Here is a 21,227-nt window from a genome sequence, read left to right on the forward strand (position 1 = left end):
GCACCACAGACTGTCCAGGAGTTGGCGGATACTTTAGTCCAGGTCTGGGAGGAGATCCCTCAGGAGACCATCCGCCACCTCATCAGGAGCATGCCCAGGCGTTGTAGGGAGGTCATACAGGCACGTGGAGGCCACACACACTACTGAGCCTCATTTTGACTTGTTTTAAGGACATTACATCAAAGTTGGCTCAGCCTGTAGTGTGGTTTTCCACTTTAATTTTGAGTGTGACTCCAAATCCAGACATCCATGGGTTGATAAATTGGATTTCCATTGATTATTTTTGTGTGATTTTTTTTGTCGGCACATTCAACTATGTAAAGAAAAAAGAATTTAATAAGATTATTTCTTTCATTCAGATCTAGGATGTGTTGTTTAAGTGTTCCCTTTATTTTTTGGAGCAGTGTATAATTTGTCATCTATTGGTTCTTATATAATCTACATTGTGTAGTGTCATATAAAACATTCTAGGAAAAATAAAAATCACTATGAAATGGGTGACCTTTAACCCCATTGATTCTGTACCTTGAAAGTATGAATCTAATGATGGTGTTCAGAAACTTTCAATCTGAATATCGTGTGTAAATGCTTTATTATTACCAGAAGTGATAATGACAACATGATATAATCGCTAGTAGTGACTGTGAAACATCAACCACGATTTTTGTTGGAGCTAGTTAACGAAGCTAGCTAAACAGTTAGCTAACAAAACTAGCTAACGAGCTAGCTAACGACGTGTGCTGTTGGAGCTAGCTAATGAACCTAGCTAAACAGTTAGCTAACAAAACTAGCTAACGAGCTAGCTAACGACGTGTGCTGTTGGAGCTAGCTAATGAACCTAGCTAAACAGTTAGCTAACAAAACTAGCTAACGAGCTAGCTAACGACGTGTGCTGTTGGAGCTAGCTAATGAACCTAGCTAAACAGTTAGCTAACAAAACTAGCTAACGAGCTAGCTAACTACGTGTGGTGTTGGAGCTAGCTAATGAACCTAGCTAAACAGTTAGCTAAGAAAGCTAGCTAACGAGCTAGCTAACAACGTGTGGTGTGTTTTCCTAACTTTACCTATTGACCCCTGACACTCTTTTCTCCAACAACACCTTTCAGATCTGCAGCACAGCATGCCACCAACACTACAGTGTCCTCCTCAATTAAATCATTTTGAAATCAAATAAATTAAAGATGAGATTTGGAAAATGGTCAAAGAAAAAAAAAGAAGAAAACTTGTCAAAATGTGTATTACCAAAATTCTGCACTTACACAGTATATACATGCCTTGTGCTGAAAAGATATTAGCAATGACAAATAAAAAGTGTAGCTATTTTTTTTCTTCCTTCAGTAGATAAATTGGCTAATATACAAATCTGAAGGTATAAGGATCCCAAAATCTAACAACATCTTTTACTAGTTACCACATTTAGCAGATGCAATATACAGCCAGCCGTATGCACAAGGGGAGGGCTAAGAACCATATATCAACAAAACATCAAATCAAAGACTGTCTACTGTATACTGTTTATATATTAAACACTACGGTCTGATATGGAGTACAGTAGGCTGTTTTATACTATTATTATTGGTTGAATAAGGGAAAGCCAATTTCTCTCCTCTTATTTTAACTAGGGTTGCAAAATCCTCCAATCTGGATTTCTGGAAAAACCCGGGAATTCTGGGAAAGATTTCAGAATTTTGCAACTCTAAGCAGAACCATTCCTGAGGGTAACTAGCAGTTGTCAAGGTAACACTGATGTTCAAGGGGAGGGATGGTTGTTGTGCTTCTGTATTTGTCTTTTCTGTTGAATGATTTTTGGGGGTTTCCCAATGCTCCATTCAAGGCCAAGTCTTGGCCCAAACTATAAAATACTTTTGAAAAAAAAGAACATTGTTTTTTTTTTTAATAAAAGAAAAACTTCTAGTATCCATACAATCGGTCGTTACCAATACAACGCCATAATACGGTGTAGCATGTTCGATTTAGCCACTAGAGGTCAAGGACACATTTATAGTTCTGACTATGGTCTTTAAGAGATAATGATATTACAGCCAAATAGTTGAATCCCTTTGAATCGCTTAAACGGCACGGAGTTGTCCATGGTTTTAGCTGAGCTTGGAGTCTCCTTGCTCCACCTGGCGGGTAAAAGGAACGCTCTACGCCGTATTGTTCCGTTTTTTTTTTTATTGATAACGACCTATACAACACTACTCTACTACCCACAGTGCTTGACTTGGGATGAAAGAGGTGCAGGAGCTGTATTTTTTCCAAGTCCATCCGTTAGAATATGTTCACCGAAATTCCTATATGAAATGATGCTATAGAAACTTCTGACTATTCACTGTTAAAGGTTCAGGCACATTTTGACAGATGGAATTTTATGACTTTTCCATGACAACCAAATTTCCATGACAACCAAATTTCCATGACCGATAATTGGTAGCGTCTCTATTTAGCCCACATTAAAAAGTCTGAATATATGTGGTATTGACACTAGAAGGCTACTGGTCTCTGATTCCATGTTGACCTACTATCTCCTGCCGTTGTGCCCTTGATCAAGGCACTTAACCCCCCCCCCCCACAAAGTAGAATAACTGCATTGTTGGGCTACTGTATAAAACACGTGTGGTCAACCCTCCATCTGAAGAGCTACTGGACATGCAGGCAGCCCTGAAACACATCCGAGTCTGCTTATAGCAAGGTCCTGTTGAGCAGCTGATGTTAAGGCTACACTATGGAGTATTAGAGCAGGGCTGGAATAAAAACTTGCACTCCCAGTAGCTCTCCTGGACGATGGCTGGCCACCCCATGATATAAAAGGTTACAATATTACCAAACCAAATACTTTTTTTTTTGTCTTTATACAATTATTCCCTCATTCAATGAATCAGGGATAAAATGGATGAAGTAGGTTACTTCAAAGGAAGGTAGCTAAGACATGGTTATCTATAACCTTATAAGGCTAAAATATTCATGTTTCAGGGGAGATCTACGCAGAGCATGGAAGCTATTTTCCAATTAGGCTATTTTTAGACGTTTGTTGGAGTTACATAGCCTTCTGTTTAATAGACGGGAATCCCAGCTTTCAAACAACGGTGTCAGATGTATTTCTCAACAGAACCATTGGAGTTAACAACATTAACGCTTAGGTCTATAATAAAAATAATAAAAAAAACGCTAACTAGCGAGATAGCCTGTAGCATGTCTAGTTATGTTTTGAATTGGCTATTTAGTTAGTCTAGCATTATTTTATTTCGTATTTCTACCTGCTGCTGAAACATCTCTCTCTCTCTCCTCAGTCAACTGCACTGGCACACAGATTTAAAAAAAATATATAACATTTTTTTTTGTTATTGAACCTTTATTTTAATAGATGATCCACAGCACAAACATGTTGAAGGGTAGGCCTAATTCTGATCAGGGCTGATGTGTCGATTTTTAAAGTGATTGATAATACATTTAAGAAGGAAAACACAATAATATGACTTTTATGACTCTAAGATCAATTTGGAACAGCAACTTCCTGTTTTCTAACTTGAACAGCAACTTCCTGTTTTCTAACTTGAACGGCAACTTCCTGTTTTCTAACTTGAACAGCAACTTCCTGTTTTCTAACTTGAACAGTCAAGTGGCACGCATAAACCGGACTTACAGACTTTCCGTCAAATAAGCTTGAACAAAGCAGAATTAGCATATAAATGCACATTCTCCATTGCTATTCAATGCAGATCCCGCCTTCATTCCCACTTTGATGAGCCTTCTTTTTTTTGCCACTGTGCGTGAATCCGGGCCAGTGACAGGCCCCTTTGTTTTTATAAAGGAAACGGTATGCAGTCCCCCCCCCCCCCCCCCCAAAAAAAAAAGACAGCTCTGGCCCAAGTCAAGCACTGACTACCCAAAATAATAGCATCGTTCTACATCCCTTCGGCAACCGATGGTGCTGTAGATAGATAGATAGATACTAAGTTGCCAAGGTGACACTGTGAGAGTGTTGCGTTAGCGCAGCAGGGTTCTGAACAGGAATATACAGACAGACAGACGCATCATGTATCACAGACAGTAGAAGTAAACAAGGTAATGATTATTATGCGTGATTAAAAAGCAAGACATTAATTGATTGATTGTTGTTTCAATTTCATTTGATAATAAAACCTTCACCCAGCATCGTTTTCGTACCTTTTTGGTGTTCAGAATTTATATTATGAGTGTCGTTAATGATCAGTCGGTTCGTCTGTCTTAAAGACTCTACCACCTATATGGACTAATGACTAATAATGAAGAAGAAATTACACACATATCATATCTCACAACATGTCTGGCTACAGTGTTCACACAAAACCTCCGTCCTATCTTTATCATACAACGGGCCATTGTTTCTTGAATACAGTTTGTATTATACCAGAAAACCCTCTGTCCTGTCATAGAGGAGGCAAGGGCTCTTGTTTACAAGTCTTCTTTTTTTCAGGTACAGTTTTATTCAGGGTGACAGTGAAGGAAGGGGACAGCGAAGGGTTAGTGAAGGGTTAGTGAAGGGGACATTGAAGGGGACATTGAAGGGGACAGTGAAGGGGACAGTGAAGGGAACAGTGAAGGGTTAGTGAAGGGGGACAGTGAAGGAGACAATGTAATTGAACAGTGAAGGGGTCAGTGAAGGGGTCAGTGAAGGGGACAGTGAAGGGGGACAGTGAAGGGGGACAGTGAAGGAGACAGTGAAGCAGACAGTGAAGGGGGACAGTGAAGGGGACAGAGAAGGGGACAGTGAAGGGGACAGTGAAGGGGGACAGTGAAGGGGGACAGTGAAGGGGACAGAGAAGGGGACAGTGAAGGGGACAGTGAAGGGGGACAGTGAAGGGGGACAGTGAAGGGGACAGAGAAGGGGACAGTGAAGCAGGCAGTGAAGGGGGACAGTAGATGGGTAGTGAAGGGGACAGTGAAGGAGACAGTGAAGGAGACAGTGAAGCAGGCAGTGAAGGGAACAGTGAAGGGGGACAGTGAAGTGGGACAGTAGATGGGTAGTGAAGGGGGACAGTGAAGGGAACAGTGAAGGGGGACAGTGAAGGGGGACAGTGAAGGGGACAGTGAAGGAGGACAGTGAAGGGAACAGTGAAGGGGGACAGTGAAGGGGGACAGTGAAGGGGACAGTGAAGGAGGACAGTGAAGGGAACAGTGAAGGGGACAGTGAAGGGGGACAGTGAAGGGGACAGAGAAGGGGACAGTGAAGGGGACAGTGAAGGGGGACAGTGAAGAGGGACAGTGAAGGGGGACAGTGAAGGGGGACAGTGAAAGGGACAGAGAAGGGGACAGAGAAGGCGGACAGTGAAGGGGAACAGTGAAGGGGGACAGTGAAGGGGGACAGTGAAGGGGGACAGTGAAGGGGACAGAGAAGGGGACAGTGAAGGGGACAGTGAAGGGGGACAGTGAAGGGGGACAGTGAAGGGGGACAGTGAAGGGGGACAGTGAAGGGGACAGAGAAGGGGACAGTGAAGCAGGCAGTGAAGGGAACAGTGAAGGGGGACAGTGAAGGGAACAGTGAAGGAGACAGATCATCTAATGTATCATTTCGTCTGAAAGACATAAGGCGTAACCAGCACATATATTCATTTAAATAAAAATGTAAAAAAAGGAAAATGTTTAATTAAACAACGTTGAAGCCTAGGAGCTGTGACATGACAGGCAAAATAAGAAGAGAGCATTTGTAGCATCAATGTAAATGAATGACATAAAGCAGTTAAACAACAGCATTACTGACAGTGTGAATGAAGGCGGCATATTTGAGGCACCGTGTAAACGTGAGGGTGTTGGGTGTCTGTGTGTGTGTGTGTGTGTGTGTGTGTGTGTGTGTGTGTGTGTGTGTGTGTGTGTGTGTGTGTGTGTGTGTGTGTGTGTGTGTGTGTGTGTGTGTGTGAGGAGGTGTTTAGGCGTTTAATAAGGAGTCTGAAGTGGTCTCGGTGTCGGTGGATATGCAGATTCTCAGGGGTTTATTTCACATCAAATATGTAAAATTGAAAAAAAAATAAAATAAAAAGGCAACATCTCCAGACAGCCAGTAGAGGGCGCTGCCTTTAAAAACGAAGGCCGGCGTCAGAAACTAGGACGGTTAAAAAATAAAGAAGTGTAGAAGAAGTGAAGGGAGGAATGAAATGATAAAAAAAAGAGAAACAGAAAGGCCAGCAGGAAAGAAGGGATGAGGGGAAAAAGGAGAAGGTGGAGTTTTTCCTCTCTGTGGACTGCCCAAGGGGTTTCCTTAGTGACGCAGCAGGGGCAGTGGAGAGAGAGAGAGAGAGAAGGAGAAAATGGAAAGAGAGAGAGAGAAATAGGGAGAGAAAGAGGGGGCAGCATATCCCCCTCTGCAGTCTAAATAAAGTATAGAAAAGGGACGGAGAGAGAGATAAAGAGGGGGAGAGAGGGAGAGATAGAGGAATAGAGACATAAAGACAGAGAGAAAGAGTGGGCAGCAGATCAGAGCGCCCTCTACAGTCTAGATAAAGTACTCCTTCTTCTCCTCAGCATGTGTGTTGCCCTCCGCGTTGATGATAGCTGTATCAGCATCAGGCGCGTCGTCCGCTCCTTTGGCCTCGTTGGTCAGGTACGTTCCTATTGGACAACAGACAGGAAAACAATACGTGAGGTATATTCTTATTGGACAACAGACAGGAAGAGAACATATGAGGTACGTTCCTATTGGACAACAGACAACATATAAACATGAGAAACATATCCATGGTGATTCTGTGTTAAACACAATGTAAAATACCAGTCCTCCAGTGTCTGGTCTGGAGCGTAAAGTAACAAGCCCTGCTGGTGTCGGAACTTATAGGTACCAAAACCCCTGGTCTAAAACCCCTGGTCCAAAAATCCCTGGTCCAAAACCCCTGGTCCAAAACCCCTGGTCCAAAACCCCTGGTCTAAAACCCCTGGTCTAAAACCCCTGGTCCAATATCCCTGGTCCAAAACCCCTGGTCCAAAACCCCTGGTCCAAAACCCCTGGTCCAAAACCCCTGGTCTAAATCCCCTGGTCCAAAACCCCTGGTCCAAAACCCCTGGTCTAAAATCCCTGGTCCAAAACCCCTGGTCCAAAACCCCTGGTCCAAAATCCCTGGTCCAAAACCCCTGGTCCAAATCCCCTGGTCCAAAATCCCTGGTCCAAAACCCCTGGTCCAAAACCCCTGGTCCAAAACCCCTGGTCTAAAATCCCTGGTCTAAAACCCCTGGTCCAAAACCCCGGGTCCAAAATCCCTGGTCCAAACCCCCTGGTCCAAACATCCTGGTCTAAAACCCCTGGTCTAAAACCCCTGGTCCAAAATCCCTGGTCCAAAATCCCTGGTCTAAAACCCCTGGTCCAAAACCCCTGGTCCAAAACCCCTGGTCCAAAACCCCTGGTCCAAACCCCCTGGTCCAAAACCCCTGGTCCAAACCCCCTGGTCCAAAACCCCTGGTCTAAAACCCCTGGTCCAAACCCCCTGGTCCAAAACCCCTGGTCCAAAACCCCTGGTCTAAAACCCCTGGTCCAAAACCCCTGGTCCAAAACCCCTGGTCTAAAACCCCTGGTCCAAAATGTCTGGTCCAAAACCCCTGGTCTAAAACCCCTGGTCCAAAACCCCTGGTCCAAAACCCCTGGTCTAAAACCCCTGGTCCAAACCCCCTGGTCCAAAACCCCTGGTCCAAAATCCCTGGTCCAAAATCCCTGGTCCAAAACCCCTGGTCTAAAACCCCTGGTCCAAAACCCCTGGTCTGCCCTAGAAAGCCTATGTAAATTACGACTGCCAGAACGGACCCAAATATTGGTGTGTTATTGTCAGGTGTGTTACACCTGGTTATACCTGGTTACTTCACTGGGTTATAAACACTGGTTATACTTGGTAAGGTGTGTTATTGTCAGGTGTGTTACACCTGGTTATACCTGGTTACTTCACTGGGTTATAAACACTGGTTATACTTGGTAAGGTGTGTTATTGTCAGGTGTGTTACACCTGGTTATACCTGGTTACTTCACTGGGTTATAAACACTGGTTATACTTGGTAAGGTGCGTTACCTTTATGCCCGTCCCTGCAGGTAACCCTGGTTATTTTAATTGGGCTACAAACACTGGTTATAGATGGTCAGGTGTGTTATTGTCAAGTGTGTTACCTTTATAGCTGATATCTGGTTATAAATGTAATAGAGTTGGTCAGGTGTGTTATTAACAGGTGACCTACCTTTATATCTGACAATGAACCTGATTATAAACAAACTGGATAGACAAAGAGAATTAGTCAGGTGTGGTACTATCACTTTTACTAGTGTCAGGTATGTTATCTTTATGTGTTTAACAGGTACTATCAGGTATGTTATCTTAATGTGTTTAACAGGTGTGTTTTTAACAGGTACTATCAGGTATGTTATCTTTATGTGTTTAACAGGTGTGTGTTTAACAGGTACTATCAGGTATGTTATCTTTATGTGTTTAACAGGTACTATCAGGTATGTTATCTTTATGTGTTTAACAGGTACTATCAGGTATGTTGTCTTTATGTGTTTAACAGGTACTATCAGGTATGTTGTCTTTATGTGTTTAACAGGTACTATCAGGTGTTTTACAGGTGTAGTGTATAACAGGTACTATCAGGTGTTTTACAGGTGTAGTGTATAACAGGTACTATCAGGTGTGTTACCTATGTCAGGTGTTTTACAGGTGTAGTGTTTAACAGGTACTATCAGGTGTTTTACAGGTGTAGTGTATAACAGGTACTATCAGGTGTGTTACCTATGTCAGGTGTTTTACAGGTGTAGTGTTTAACAGGTACTATCAGGTGTTTTACAGGTGTAGTGTTTAACAGGTTCTATCAGGTGTTTTACAGGTGTAGTGTTTAACAGGTACTATCAGGTGTGTTAACTATGTCAGGTGTTTTACAGGTGTAGTGTTTAACAGGTACTATCAGGTGTTTTACAGGTGTAGTGTTTAACAGGTACTATCAGGTGTGTTACCTATGTCAGGTGTTTTACAGGTGTAGTGTTTAACAGGTACTATCAGGTGTGTTACCTATGTCAGGTGTTTTACAGGTGTAGTGTTTAACAGGTACTATCAGGTGTTTTACAGGTGTAGTGTTTAACAGGTACTATCAGGTGTTTTACAGGTGTAGTGTTTAACAGGTACTATCAGGTGTTTTACAGGTGTAGTGTATAACAGGTACTATCAGGTGTGTTACCTATGTCAGGTGTTTTACAGGTGTAGTGTTTAACAGGTACTATCAGGTGTTTTACAGGTGTAGTGTTTAACAGGTACTATCAGGTGTTTTACAGGTGTAGTGTTTAACAGGTACTATCAGGTGTTTTACAGGTGTAGTGTATAACAGGTACTATCAGGTGTGTTACCTATGTCAGGTGTTTTACAGGTGTAGTGTTTAACAGGTACTATCAGGTGTGTTACCTATGTCAGGTGTTTTACAGGTGTAGTGTTTAACAGGTACTATCAGGTGTGCTACCTATGTCAGGTGTTTTACAGGTGTAGTGTTTAACAGGTACTATCAGGTGTGTTACCCATGTCAGGTGTTTTACAGTTGTAGTGTATAACAGGTACTATCAGGTGTTTTACAGGTGTAGTGTTTAACAGGTTCTATCAGGTGTGTTACCTATGTCAGGGGTTTTACAGGTGTAGTGTATAACAGGTACTATCAGGTGTGTTACCTATGTCAGGTGTTTTACAGGTGTAGTATATAACAGGTACTATCAGGTGTTTTACAGGTGTAGCGTTTAGCAGGTACTATCAGGTGTTTTACAGGTGTAGTGTTTAACAGGTACTATCAGGTGTTTTACAGGTGTAGTGTATAACAGGTACTATCAGGTGTGTTACCTATGTCAGGTGTTTTACAGGTGTAGTGTATAACAGGTTCTATCAGGTGTTTTACAGGTGTAGTGTTTAACAGGTTCTATCAGGTGTGTTACCTATGTCAGGTGTTTTACAGGTGTAGTGTATAACAGGTTCTATCAGGTGTTTTACAGGTGTAGTGTTTAACAGGTTCTATCAGGTGTGTTACCTATGTCAGGTGTTTTACAGGTGTAGTGTATAACAGGTTCTATCAGGTGTTTTACAGGTGTAGTGTTTAACAGGTTCTATCAGGTGTGTTACCTATGTCAGGTGTTTTACAGGTGTAGTGTATAACAGGTTCTATCAGGTGTTTTACAGGTGTAGTGTTTAACAGGTTCTATCAGGTGTGTTACCTATGTCAGGTGTTTTACAGGTGTAATGTATAACAGGTACTATCAGGTGTGTTACCTATGTCAGGTGTTTTATAGGTGTAGTGTATAACAGGTTCTATCAGGTGTGTTACCTATGTCAGGTGTTTTACAGGTGTAGTGTTTAACAGGTACTATCAGGTGTGTTACCTATGTCAGGTGTTTTACATGTGTAGTGTATAACAGGTACTATCAGGTGTGTTACCTATGTCAGGTGTTTTACAGGTGTAGTGTATAACAGGTACTATCAGGTGTGTTACCTATGTCAGGTGTTTTACAGGTGTAGTGTTTAACAGGTACTATCAGGTGTTTTACAGGTGTAGTGTTTAACAGGTTCTATCAGGTGTGTTACCTATGTCAGGTGTTTTACAGGTGTAGTGTATAACAGGTTCTATCAGGTGTTTTACAGGTGTAGTGTTTAACAGGTTCTATCAGGTGTGTTACCTATGTCAGGTGTTTTACAGGTGTAGTGTATAACAGGTACTATCAGGTGTGTTACCTATGTCAGGTGTTTTATAGGTGTAGTGTATAACAGGTTCTATCAGGTGTGTTACCTATGTCAGGTGTTTTACAGGTGTAGTGTTTAACAGGTACTATCAGGTGTGTTACCTATGTGAGGTGTTTTACATGTGTAGTGTATAACAGGTACTATCAGGTGTGTTACCTATGTCAGGTGTTTTACAGGTGTAGTGTATAACAGGTACTATCAGGTGTGTTACCTATGTCAGGTGTTTTACAGGTGTAGTGTTTAACAGGTACTATCAGGTGTTTTACAGGTGTAGTGTTTAACAGGTACTATCAGGTGTTTTACAGGTGTAGTGTTTAACAGGTACTATCAGGTGTGTTAACTATGTCAGGTGTTTTACAGGTGTAGTGTTTAACAGGTACTATCAGGTGTTTTACAGGTGTAGTGTTTAACAGGTACTATCAGGTGTTTTACAGGTGTAGTGTTTAACAGGTACTATCAGGTGTTTTACAGGTGTAGTGTATAACAAGTACTATCAGGTGTTTTACAGGTGTAGTGTATAACAGGTACTATCAGGTGTTTTACAGGTGTAGTGTATAACAGGTACTATCAGGTGTGTTACCTATGTCAGGTGTTTTACAGGTGTAGTGTTTAACAGGTACTATCAGGTGTGTTAACTATGTCAGGTGTTTTACAGGTGTAGTGTTTAACAGGTACTATCAGGTGTTTTACAGGTGTAGTGTTTAACAGGTACTATCAGGTGTTTTACAGGTGTAGTGTTTAACAGGTACTATCAGGTGTGTTAACCATGTCAGGTGTTTTACAGGTGTAGTGGTTAACAGGTACTATCAGGTGTTTTACAGGTGTAGTGTATAACAGGTACTATCAGGTGTTTTAAAGGTGTAGTGTATAACAGGTACTATCAGGTGTGTTAACTATGTCAGGTGTTTTACAGGTGTAGTGTTTAACAGGTACTATCAGGTGTTTTACAGGTGTAGTGTTTAACAGGTACTATCAGGTGTGTTACCTATGTCAGGTGTTTTACAGGTGTAGTGTTTAACAGGTACTATCAGGTGTGCTACCTATGTCAGGTGTTTTACAGGTGTAGTGTTTAACAGGTACTATCAGGTGTGTTTCCTATGTCAGGTGTTTTACAGGTGTAGTGTTTAACAGGTACTATCAGGTGTGTTACCTATGTCAGGTGTTTTACAGGTGTAGTGTTTAACAGGTACTATCAGGTGTGTTACCTATGTCAGGTGTTTTACAGGTGTAGTGTTTAACAGGTACTATCAGGTGTTTTACAGGTGTAGTGTTTAACAGGTACTATCAGGTGTTTTACAGGTGTAGTGTATAACAGGTACTATCAGGTGTGTTACCTATGTCAGGTGTTTTACAGGTGTAGTGTATAACAGGTACTATCAGGTGTTTTACAGGTGTAGTGTATAACAGGTACTATCAGGTGTTTTACAGGTGTAGTGTATAACAGGTACTATCAGGTGTGTTACCTATGTCAGGTGTTTTACAGGTGTAGTGTTTAACAGGTACTATCAGGTGTGTTACCTATGTCACGTGTTTTACAGGTGTAGTGTATAACAGGTACTATCCGGTTATTTTACAGGTGTAGTGTTTAACAGGTACTATCATGTGTTTTACAGGTGTAGTGTTTAACAGGTACTATCAGGTGTTTTACAGGTGTAGTGTATAACAGGAACTATCAGGTGTGCTACCTATGTCAGGTGTTTTACAGGTGTAGTGTTTAACAGGTACTATCAGGTGTGTTACCTATGTCAGGTGTTTTACAGGTGTAGTGTTTAACAGGTACTATCAGGTGTTTTACAGGTGTAGTGTTTAACAGGTACTATCAGGTGTTTTACAGGTGTTGTGTTTAACAGGTACTATCAGGTGTGTTACCTATGTCAGGTGTTTTACAGGTGTAGTGTTTAACAGGTACTATCAGGTGTTTTACAGGTGTAGTTTATAACAGGTACTATCAGGTGTGTTACCTATGTCAGGTGTTTTACAGGTGTAGTGTTTAACAGGTACTATCAGGTGTGTTACCTATGTCAGGTGTTTTACAGGTGTAGTGTTTAACAGTTACTATCAGGTGTGTTACCTATGTCAGGTGTTTTACAGGTGTAGTGTTTAACAGGTACTATCAGGTGTGTTTCCTATGTCAGGTGTTTTACAGGTGTAGTGTTTAACAGGTACTATCAGGTGTTTTACAGGTGTAGTGTTTAACAGGTACTATCAGGTGTGTTACCTATGTCAGGTGTTTTACAGGTGTAGTGTTTAACAGGTACTATCAGGTGTGTTACCTATGTCAGGTGTTTTACAGGTGTAGTGTTTAACAGGTACTATCAGGTGTTTTACAGGTGTAGTGTTTAACAGGTACTATCAGGTGTTTTACAGGTGTAGTGTATAACAGGTACTATCAGGTGTGTTACCTATGTCAGGTGTTTTACAGGTGTAGTGTATAACAGGTACTATCAGGTGTTTTACAGGTGTAGTGTATAACAGGTACTATCAGGTGTTTTACAGGTGTAGTGTATAACAGGTACTATCAGGTGTGTTACCTATGTCAGGTGTTTTACAGGTGTAGTGTTTAACAGGTACTATCAGGTGTGTTACCTATGTCACGTGTTTTACAGGTGTAGTGTATAACAGGTACTATCAGGTGTTTTACAGGTGTAGTGTTTAACAGGTACTATCAGGTGTTTTACAGGTGTAGTGTTTAACAGGTACTATCAGGTGTTTTACAGGTGTAGTGTATAACAGGCACTATCAGGTGTGCTACCTATGTCAGGTATTTTACAGGTGTAGTGTTTAACAGGTACTATCAGGTGTGTTACCTATGTCAGGTGTTTTACAGGTGTAGTGTTTAACAGGTACTATCAGGTGTTTTACAGGTGTAGTGTTTAACAGGTACTATCAGGTGTTTTACAGGTGTAGTGTATAACAGGTACTATCAGGTGTGTTACCTATGTCAGGTGTTTTACAGGTGTAGTGTTTAACAGGTACTATCAGGTGTGTTACCTATGTCAGGTGTTTTACAGGTGTAGTGTTTAACAGGTACTATCAGGTGTTTTACAGGTGTAGTGTTTAACAGGTACTATCAGGTGTTTTACAGGTGTAGTGTATAACAGGTACTATAAGGTGTGTTACCTATGTCTGGTGTTTTACAGGTGTAGTGTATAACAGGTACTATCAGGTGTTTTACAGGTGTAGTGTATAACAGGTACTATCAGGTGTTTTACAGGTGTAGTGTATAACAGGTACTATCAGGTGTGTTACCTATGTCAGGTGTTTTACAGGTGTAGTGTTTAACAGGTACTATCAGGTGTGTTACCTATGTCACGTGTTTTACAGGTGTAGTGTATAACAGGTACTATCTGGTTATTTTACAGGTGTAGTGTTTAACAGGTACTATCATGTGTTTTACAGGTGTAGTGTTTAACAGGTACTATCAGGTGTTTTACAGGTGTAGTGTATAACAGGAACTATCAGGTGTGCTACCTATGTCAGGTGTTTTACAGGTGTAGTGTTTAACAGGTACTATCAGGTGTGTTACCTATGTCAGGTGTTTTACAGGTGTAGTGTTTAACAGGTACTATCAGGTGTTTTACAGGTGTAGTGTTTAACAGGTACTATCAGGTGTTTTACAGGTGTTGTGTATAACAGGTACTATCAGGTGTGTTACCTATGTCAGGTGTTTTACAGGTGTAGTGTTTAACAGGTACTACCAGGTGTTTTACAGGTGTAGTTTATAACAGGTACTATCAGGTGTGTTACCTATGTCAGGTGTTTTACAGGTGTAGTGTTTAACAGGTACTATCAGGTGTGTTACCTATGTCAGGTGTTTTACAGGTGTAGTGTTTAACAGTTACTATCAGGTGTGTTACCTATGTCAGGTGTTTTACAGGTGTAGTGTTTAACAGGTACTATCAGGTGTGTTTCCTATGTCAGGTGTTTTACAGGTGTAGTGTTTAACAGGTACTATCAGGTGTTTTACAGGTGTAGTGTTTAACAGGTACTATCAGGTGTGTTACCTATGTCAGGTGTTTTACAGGTGTAGTGTTTAACAGGTACTATCAGGTGTGTTACCTATGTCAGGTGTTTTACAGGTGTAGTGTTTAACAGGTACTATCAGGTGTTTTACAGGTGTAGTGTTTAACAGGTACTATCAGGTGTTTTACAGGTGTAGTGTATAACAGGTACTATCAGGTGTGTTACCTATGTCAGGTGTTTTACAGGTGTAGTGTTTAACAGGTACTATCAGGTGTTTTACAGGTGTAGTTTATAACAGGTACTATCAGGTGTGTTACCTATGTCAGGTGTTTTACAGGTGTAGTGTTTAACAGGTACTATCAGGTGTGTTACCTATGTCAGGTGTTTTACAGGTGTAGTGTTTAACAGTTACTATCAGGTGTGTTACCTATGTCAGGTGTTTTACAGGTGTAGTGTTTAACAGGTACTATCAGGTGTTTTACAGGTGTAGTGTTTAACAGGTACTATCAGGTGTGTTTCCTATGTCAGGTGTTTTACAGGTGTAGTGTTTAACAGGTACTATCAGGTGTTTTACAGGTGTAGTGTTTAACAGGTACTATCAGGTGTGTTACCCATGTCAGGTGTTTTACAGGTGTAGTGTATAACAGGTACTATCAGGTGTGTTACCTATGTCAGGTGTTTTACAGGTGTAGTGTATAACAGGTACTATCAGGTGTTTTACAGGTGTAGTGTATAACAGGTTCTATCAGGTGTGTTACCTATGTCAGGTGTTTTACAGGTGTAGTGTTTAACAGGTACTATCAGGTGTGTTACCTATGTCAGGTGTTTTATAGGTGTAGTGTATAACAGGTACTATCAGGTGTTTTACAGGTGTAGTGTATAACAGGTACTATCAGGTGTGTTAACTATGTCAGGTGTTTTACAGGTGTAGTGTTTAACAGGTACTATCAGGTGTTTTACAGGTGTAGTGTTTAACAGGTACTATCAGGTGTGTTACCCATGTCAGGTGTTTTACAGGTGTAGTGTATAACAGGTACTATCAGGTGTGTTACCTATGTCAGGTGTTTTACAGGTGTAGTGTATAACAGGTACTATCAGGTGTTTTACAGGTGTAGTGTATAACAGGTTCTATCAGGTGTGTTACCTATGTCAGGTGTTTTACAGGTGTAGTGTTTAACAGGTACTATCAGGTGTGTTACCTATGTCAGGTGTTTTATAGGTGTAGTGTATAACAGGTACTATCAGGTGTTTTACACAGTGTCTTCTGATCCCTCCTGTCTCAGCCTCCAGTATTTATGCTGCAGTAGTTTATGTGTCGGGGGGCTAGGGTCAGTCTGTTACATCTGGAGTATTCTCTTGTCTTATCCAGTGTCCTGTGTGAATGTAAATATGCTCTCTCTAATTCTCTTTCTTTCTTTCTTTCTTTCTTTCTCTCGGAGGACCTGAGCCCTAGGACTACCTGGCATGATGACTCCTTGCTGTCCCCAGTCCACCTGGCCATGCTGCTGCTCCAGTTTCAACTGTTCTGCCTGCGGCTACGGAACCCTGACCTGTTCACCGGACGTGCTTGTTGCACCCTCGACAATTACTATGATTATTATTATTTGACCATGCTGGTCATTTACGAACATTTTAACATCTTGACCATGTTCTGTTATAATATCCACCCGGCACAGCCAGAAGAGGACTGGCCACCCCTCATAGCCTGGTTCCTCTCTAGGTTTCTTCCTAGGTTTTTGGCCTTTCTCAGGAGTTTTTCCTAGGGAGTTTTTCCCAGCCACCGTGCTTCTTTCACATGCATTGCTTGCTGTTTGGGGTTTTAGGCTGGGTTTCTGTACAGCACTTTGAGATTTCAGCTGATGTACGAAGGGCTATATAAATAAATTTGATTTGATTTGATTTGATTTGATTTGTTTTACAGGTGTAGTGTATAACAGGTACTATCAGGTGTGTTAACTATGTCAGGTGTTTTACAGGTGTAGTGTTTAACAGGTACTATCAGGTGTTTTACAGGTGTAGTGTTTAACAGGTACTATCAGGTGTTTTACAGGTGTAGTGTATAACAGGTACTATCAGGTGTGTTACCTATGTCAGGTGTTTTACAGGTGTAGTGTTTAACAGGTACTATCAGGTGTGTTACCTATGTCAGGTGTTTTACAGGTGTAGTGTATAACAGGTACTATCAGGTGTGTTATCTATGTCAGGTGTTTTACAGGTGTAGTGTTTAACAGGTACTATCAGGTGTGTTACCTATGTCAGGTGTTTTACAGGTGTAGTGTTTAACAGGTACTATCAGGTGATTTACAGGTGTAATGTTTAACAGGTTCTATCAGGTGTGTTACCTATGTCAGGTGTTTTACAGGTGTAGTGTTTAACAGGTACTATCAGGTGTGTTACCTATGTCAGGTGTTTTACAGGTGTAGTGTATAACAGGTACTATCAGGTGTGTTACCTATGTCAGGTGTTTTACAGGTGTAGTGTATAACAGGTACTATCAGCTGTGTTTCCTATGTCAGGTGTTTTACAGGTGTAGTGTTTCACAGGTACTATCAGGTGTTTTACAGGTGTAGTGTTTAACAGGTTCTATCAGGTGTGTTACCTATGTCAGGTGTTTTACAGGTGTAGTGTATAACAGGTACTATCAGGTGTTTTACAGGTGTAGTGTATAACAGGTTCTATCAGGTGTGTTACCTATGTCAGGTGTTTTACAGGTGTAGTGTTTAACAGGTACTATCAGGTGTGTTACCTATGTCAGGTGTTTTATAGGTTTAGTGTATAACAGGTACTATCAGGTGTTTTACAGGTGTAGTGTATAAGAGGTACTATCAGGTGTGTTAACTATGTCAGGTGTTTTACAGGTGTAGTGTTTAACTGGTACTATCAGGTGTTTTACAGGTGTAGTGTTTAACAGGTACTATCAGGTGTTTTACAGGTGTAGTGTTTAACAGGTACTATCAGGTGATTTACAGGTGTAGTGTTTAACAGGTTCTATCAGGTGTGTTACCTATGTCAGGTGTTTTACAGGTGTAGTGTTTAACAGGTACTATCAGGTGTGTTACCTATGTCAGGTGTTTTACAGGTGTAGTGTATAACAGGTACTATCAGGTGTGTTACCTATGTCAGGTGTTTTACAGGTGTAGTGTATAACAGGTACTATCAGGTGTGTTTCCTATGTCAGGTGTTTTACAGGTGTAGTGTTTCACAGGTACTATCAGGTGTTTTACAGGTGTAGTGTTTAACAGGTTCTATCAGGTGTGTTACCTATGTCAGGTGTTTTACAGGTGTAGTGTATAACAGGTACTATCAGGTGTGTTATCTATGTCAGGTGTTTTACAGGTGTAGTGTTTAACAGGTACTATCAGGTGTGTTTCCTATGTCAGGTGTTTTACAGGTGTAGTGTTTAACAGGTACTATCAGGTGTGTTACCTATGTCAGGTGTTTTACATGTGTAGTGTTTAACAGGTACTATCAGGTGTGTTACCTATGTCAGGTGTTTTACAGGTGTAGTGTATAACAGGTACTATCAGGTGTTTTACAGGTGTAGTGTTTAACATTTACCTTTATGCCTGGCCAGGTAGCGGCCCAGAACGATGATGAGACACAAGGTGACGAAGACAACCACCGCCACCACTCCTCCAATCAGAGCATGGTCTGGACCATGCTGCCCCATGGCGTTGGGGTCTGGAGAGAGGAGGGGAGGAGGGGGAGGGGAGGAGAGGGAGGGGAGGAGGGAGAAGAGAGGAGAAAGGGAGAGGGATAGAGGAGAGGGAGGGGGGGGAGGGGGAAGAGAGGGGAAAGGGAGGTGGATAGAGGAGAGGGAGGGGGGAGGGGGAAGAGAGGGGAAAGGGAGGGGGATAGAGGAGAGGGAGGGGAGGGGGAAGAGAAGGGAAAGGGAGGGGGATAGAGGAGAGGGAGGGGTGGAGGGGGAAGAGAGGGGAAAGGGAGGGGGATAGAGGAGAGGGAGGGGTGGAGGGGGAAGAGAGGGGAAAGGGAGGTGGATAGAGGAGAGGGAGGGGAGGGGGAAGAGAGGGGAAAGGGAGGGGGATAGAGGTGGGAGGGGAGGAGGGGGAAGAGAGGGGAAAGGGAGGGGGATAGAGGAGAGGGAGGGGAGGAGGGGGAAGAGAGGGGAAAGGGAGAGGGTAGAGGAGAGGGAGGAACAGGACAAAAGAGACAGTTAAGCATGAGTGAGCTGCTGTCAATTTCTCTCATTTGACATTTGAGTTATTCTCTTATCCAGAGTCACTACAGTATGAGTAATTTAACAGACACTCTTACCCAGAGTCACTTACAGTGGATTCATTGTAAGATAGCTAATCTCTTAGAAAAAAATTCGTTCTTAATGGGTTCTTCGGCTGGGTTCCAGGTAGAACCCTTTACATGGAACCAAAAGAGGGTTTTACCAGGAGCCAAAAAGGGTTCTTCAAAGGGTTCTCCTACGGGGACAGCCGAAAAAACCTTTTTTGGGGTTCTAGATACTTTTTTGTGTCGGTGAGACAACCACCTATCACAGTAAGTACATTCTCAATAAAGTAGATATCAGCAAAGTCAGAGCTAGAAAGAAAAGTTAAACGTGAGCGCTATTGCCAGAAAGGCTGTTCATTTTTTATTTTATTTTTTATTTTAACAGTCAGACGTAGAAATACGTATTGTAGAGGCTGACAGAACACGCAAGCACATATATACAGAGCTAAGACCCAGAGAGAGAAGGATATTCTTTTCTGACAAAATGGACAAGAGCGTCTGATAAAATGTAAAATATTTTTTTTTTTTAAAACGAGAGAAAGAGAGAGAGAGAGTATAAAAAGGAGTAAATCATTCATATTGTTCAGGGACTCTCCTCCTCCCCACAGAGACATGGAAGGACAGCGTAGATAAATACAAGACCGCATGGAAACCAGGACAAAATGGAAAATAATGGAAAATGTTTACTCATATGAGAAAGTAGAAAGGTAGCTTTTCAAATTGCAGCCTATTCCCTATTTATAGTGCAGTGCCTTAGACCAGAGTCCTATAGGAGGTGACATTTGGGATACAACCCATAAAGTATAATAATCAAAGATATCATTCCTGTGCTGTTGTTAATAAGTCAGATGAGAAAGTCTTAATTAAAAAAGTCTAAATATTGCTATTTTTTTCTTTTCTTCTGTCACTCATTAAGTCATAATAAAAATAAAAATCATAGCATCAGAAACTCTTCTCTCCGCCCCACGATGTGTAGAATCGCCTCCTCCTCGAACGAAATTAACTCTAAAACATATATATTTTTTATCTCACATGCAGACCCCCTGTCACGTCCTGACCATAGCAAGATGTAATTTTCTATAGTAGAGTAGGTCAGGGCGTGACAGGGGGTGTTTTGTGTTTTTCTATGTTTTCTATTTCTATGTTTAGTTCTAGTTTTTCTATTTCTATGTTGGGGTTGTTTTGGGGTTGATCTCCAATTGGAGGCAGCTGGTCCTCGTTGCCTCTGATTGGAGATCATATTTAAGTAGGGGTTTTTCTTCCTAAGGTTTTTGTGGGTGGTTGTTTTCCATTTTGTCAAGTGTACCTGACGGAACTGTTGGCTGTCGGTTTTGTTGTTGTTGTTGTCTAAGTGTCTTCATTAAAGTTAAGAAATGAGCATTCTACACGCTGCACCTTGGTCCCCTTTAGACGACCCGCGGTTACAAGGGGATTTCTGAAGAAAGGACCTGCTGAGATCTGTGAGGACTTCAGGAATGAATAGAAGACATTATAATACGACATTGACAGAAATGATTATACATTTTTAAGATTTGTCTTTGGCGTAGAATTGAACAAAGCATAAAGCGAATGACTTTGTCTGAAAAAGGAAGTAGCTAAAAATGTGAGTGAATTCATGATCTTCCTTATTATCTAGGCTGAGAAATCAATTCTTAGTGAAAACGAATAGAAAGAACCATTAACATATCATGTATAAAACATTAAATATACTCCGGAAGCATGTATATAGAACATGGCTAAATGTCAGCTCAGGGATTCGATCCAGCAACCTTTCGGTTACTGGCCCAACAGCTCTAACCACTAGACTACCTGCCGCCCTCAATATATATCCAAATATATAGTAGTCTATTGAATCATAATCCTCCAACGTGAGCCAGAGATATAAATAAATCAATATGATCCTTTTGTGTCACGGGTGTCGTAGGGTTTAGACCAAGATGCAGCGGGAAAATGTACACTCTTCTTCTTTTATTAAAGGACAAAGAAGGAAAAACCAAAATAAACACGTATACAAAAAAAAAACACAACGACAAAGAACAGGCCGGTAAGGCACAAAGCTATACACAGCAACAATCTCCCACAAAATCCCATGACAAAAACACTCCTAAATATAGGACCTTCAATCAGAGGCAACGATAGACAGCTGCCTCCAATTGAAGGCCCCAATCCCCATTACCAAAACATAGAAATACAATTATATTTTTTTGTTCAGCGTATAATCTGAATAAAGAACAAAGAATATAGAACATGTCCTCTACGTACTCTAAGTTAGGAGCTTCTGTCCTCTCTCCTCTCTCTCCTCTCTCTGTC

At 41.4% G+C, this 21,227-nt stretch overlaps 1 protein-coding gene and 1 long non-coding RNA gene across 4 annotated transcripts in view; both read right to left on the bottom strand.

The window, feature by feature from the left end:
- Positions 1–573: 573 nt before the first annotated feature.
- Positions 574–4,713, bottom strand: LOC115204670 (uncharacterized). Its single transcript, XR_003880422.1, has 2 exons — positions 763–4,713; positions 574–686 (listed from the first exon to the last, which is right to left on the bottom strand). It is a non-coding gene; the product is annotated as an uncharacterized LOC115204670 (long non-coding RNA).
- Positions 4,714–5,603: 890 nt separating this feature from the next.
- Positions 5,604–21,227, bottom strand: part of cadm2a (cell adhesion molecule 2a) — a 648,926-nt gene continuing 633,302 nt past the window's right edge. For all 3 annotated transcript variants that reach the window (XM_029770384.1, XM_029770385.1, XM_029770383.1), the window contains 2 exons: positions 18,234–18,356; positions 5,604–6,585 (listed from right to left, as the gene is read on the bottom strand). In XM_029770384.1, the coding sequence (XP_029626244.1) occupies positions 6,470–6,585; positions 18,234–18,356 (239 nt within the window). In that variant the 3' untranslated portion in view covers positions 5,604–6,469. The remainder of the gene's footprint in view (positions 6,586–18,233; positions 18,357–21,227) is intronic.

The sequence above is a fragment of the Salmo trutta genome, chromosome 12 (genome assembly GCF_901001165.1).
Source record: "Salmo trutta chromosome 12, fSalTru1.1, whole genome shotgun sequence".
In the NCBI taxonomy this organism is placed as follows: Eukaryota; Metazoa; Chordata; class Actinopteri; order Salmoniformes; family Salmonidae; genus Salmo; species Salmo trutta.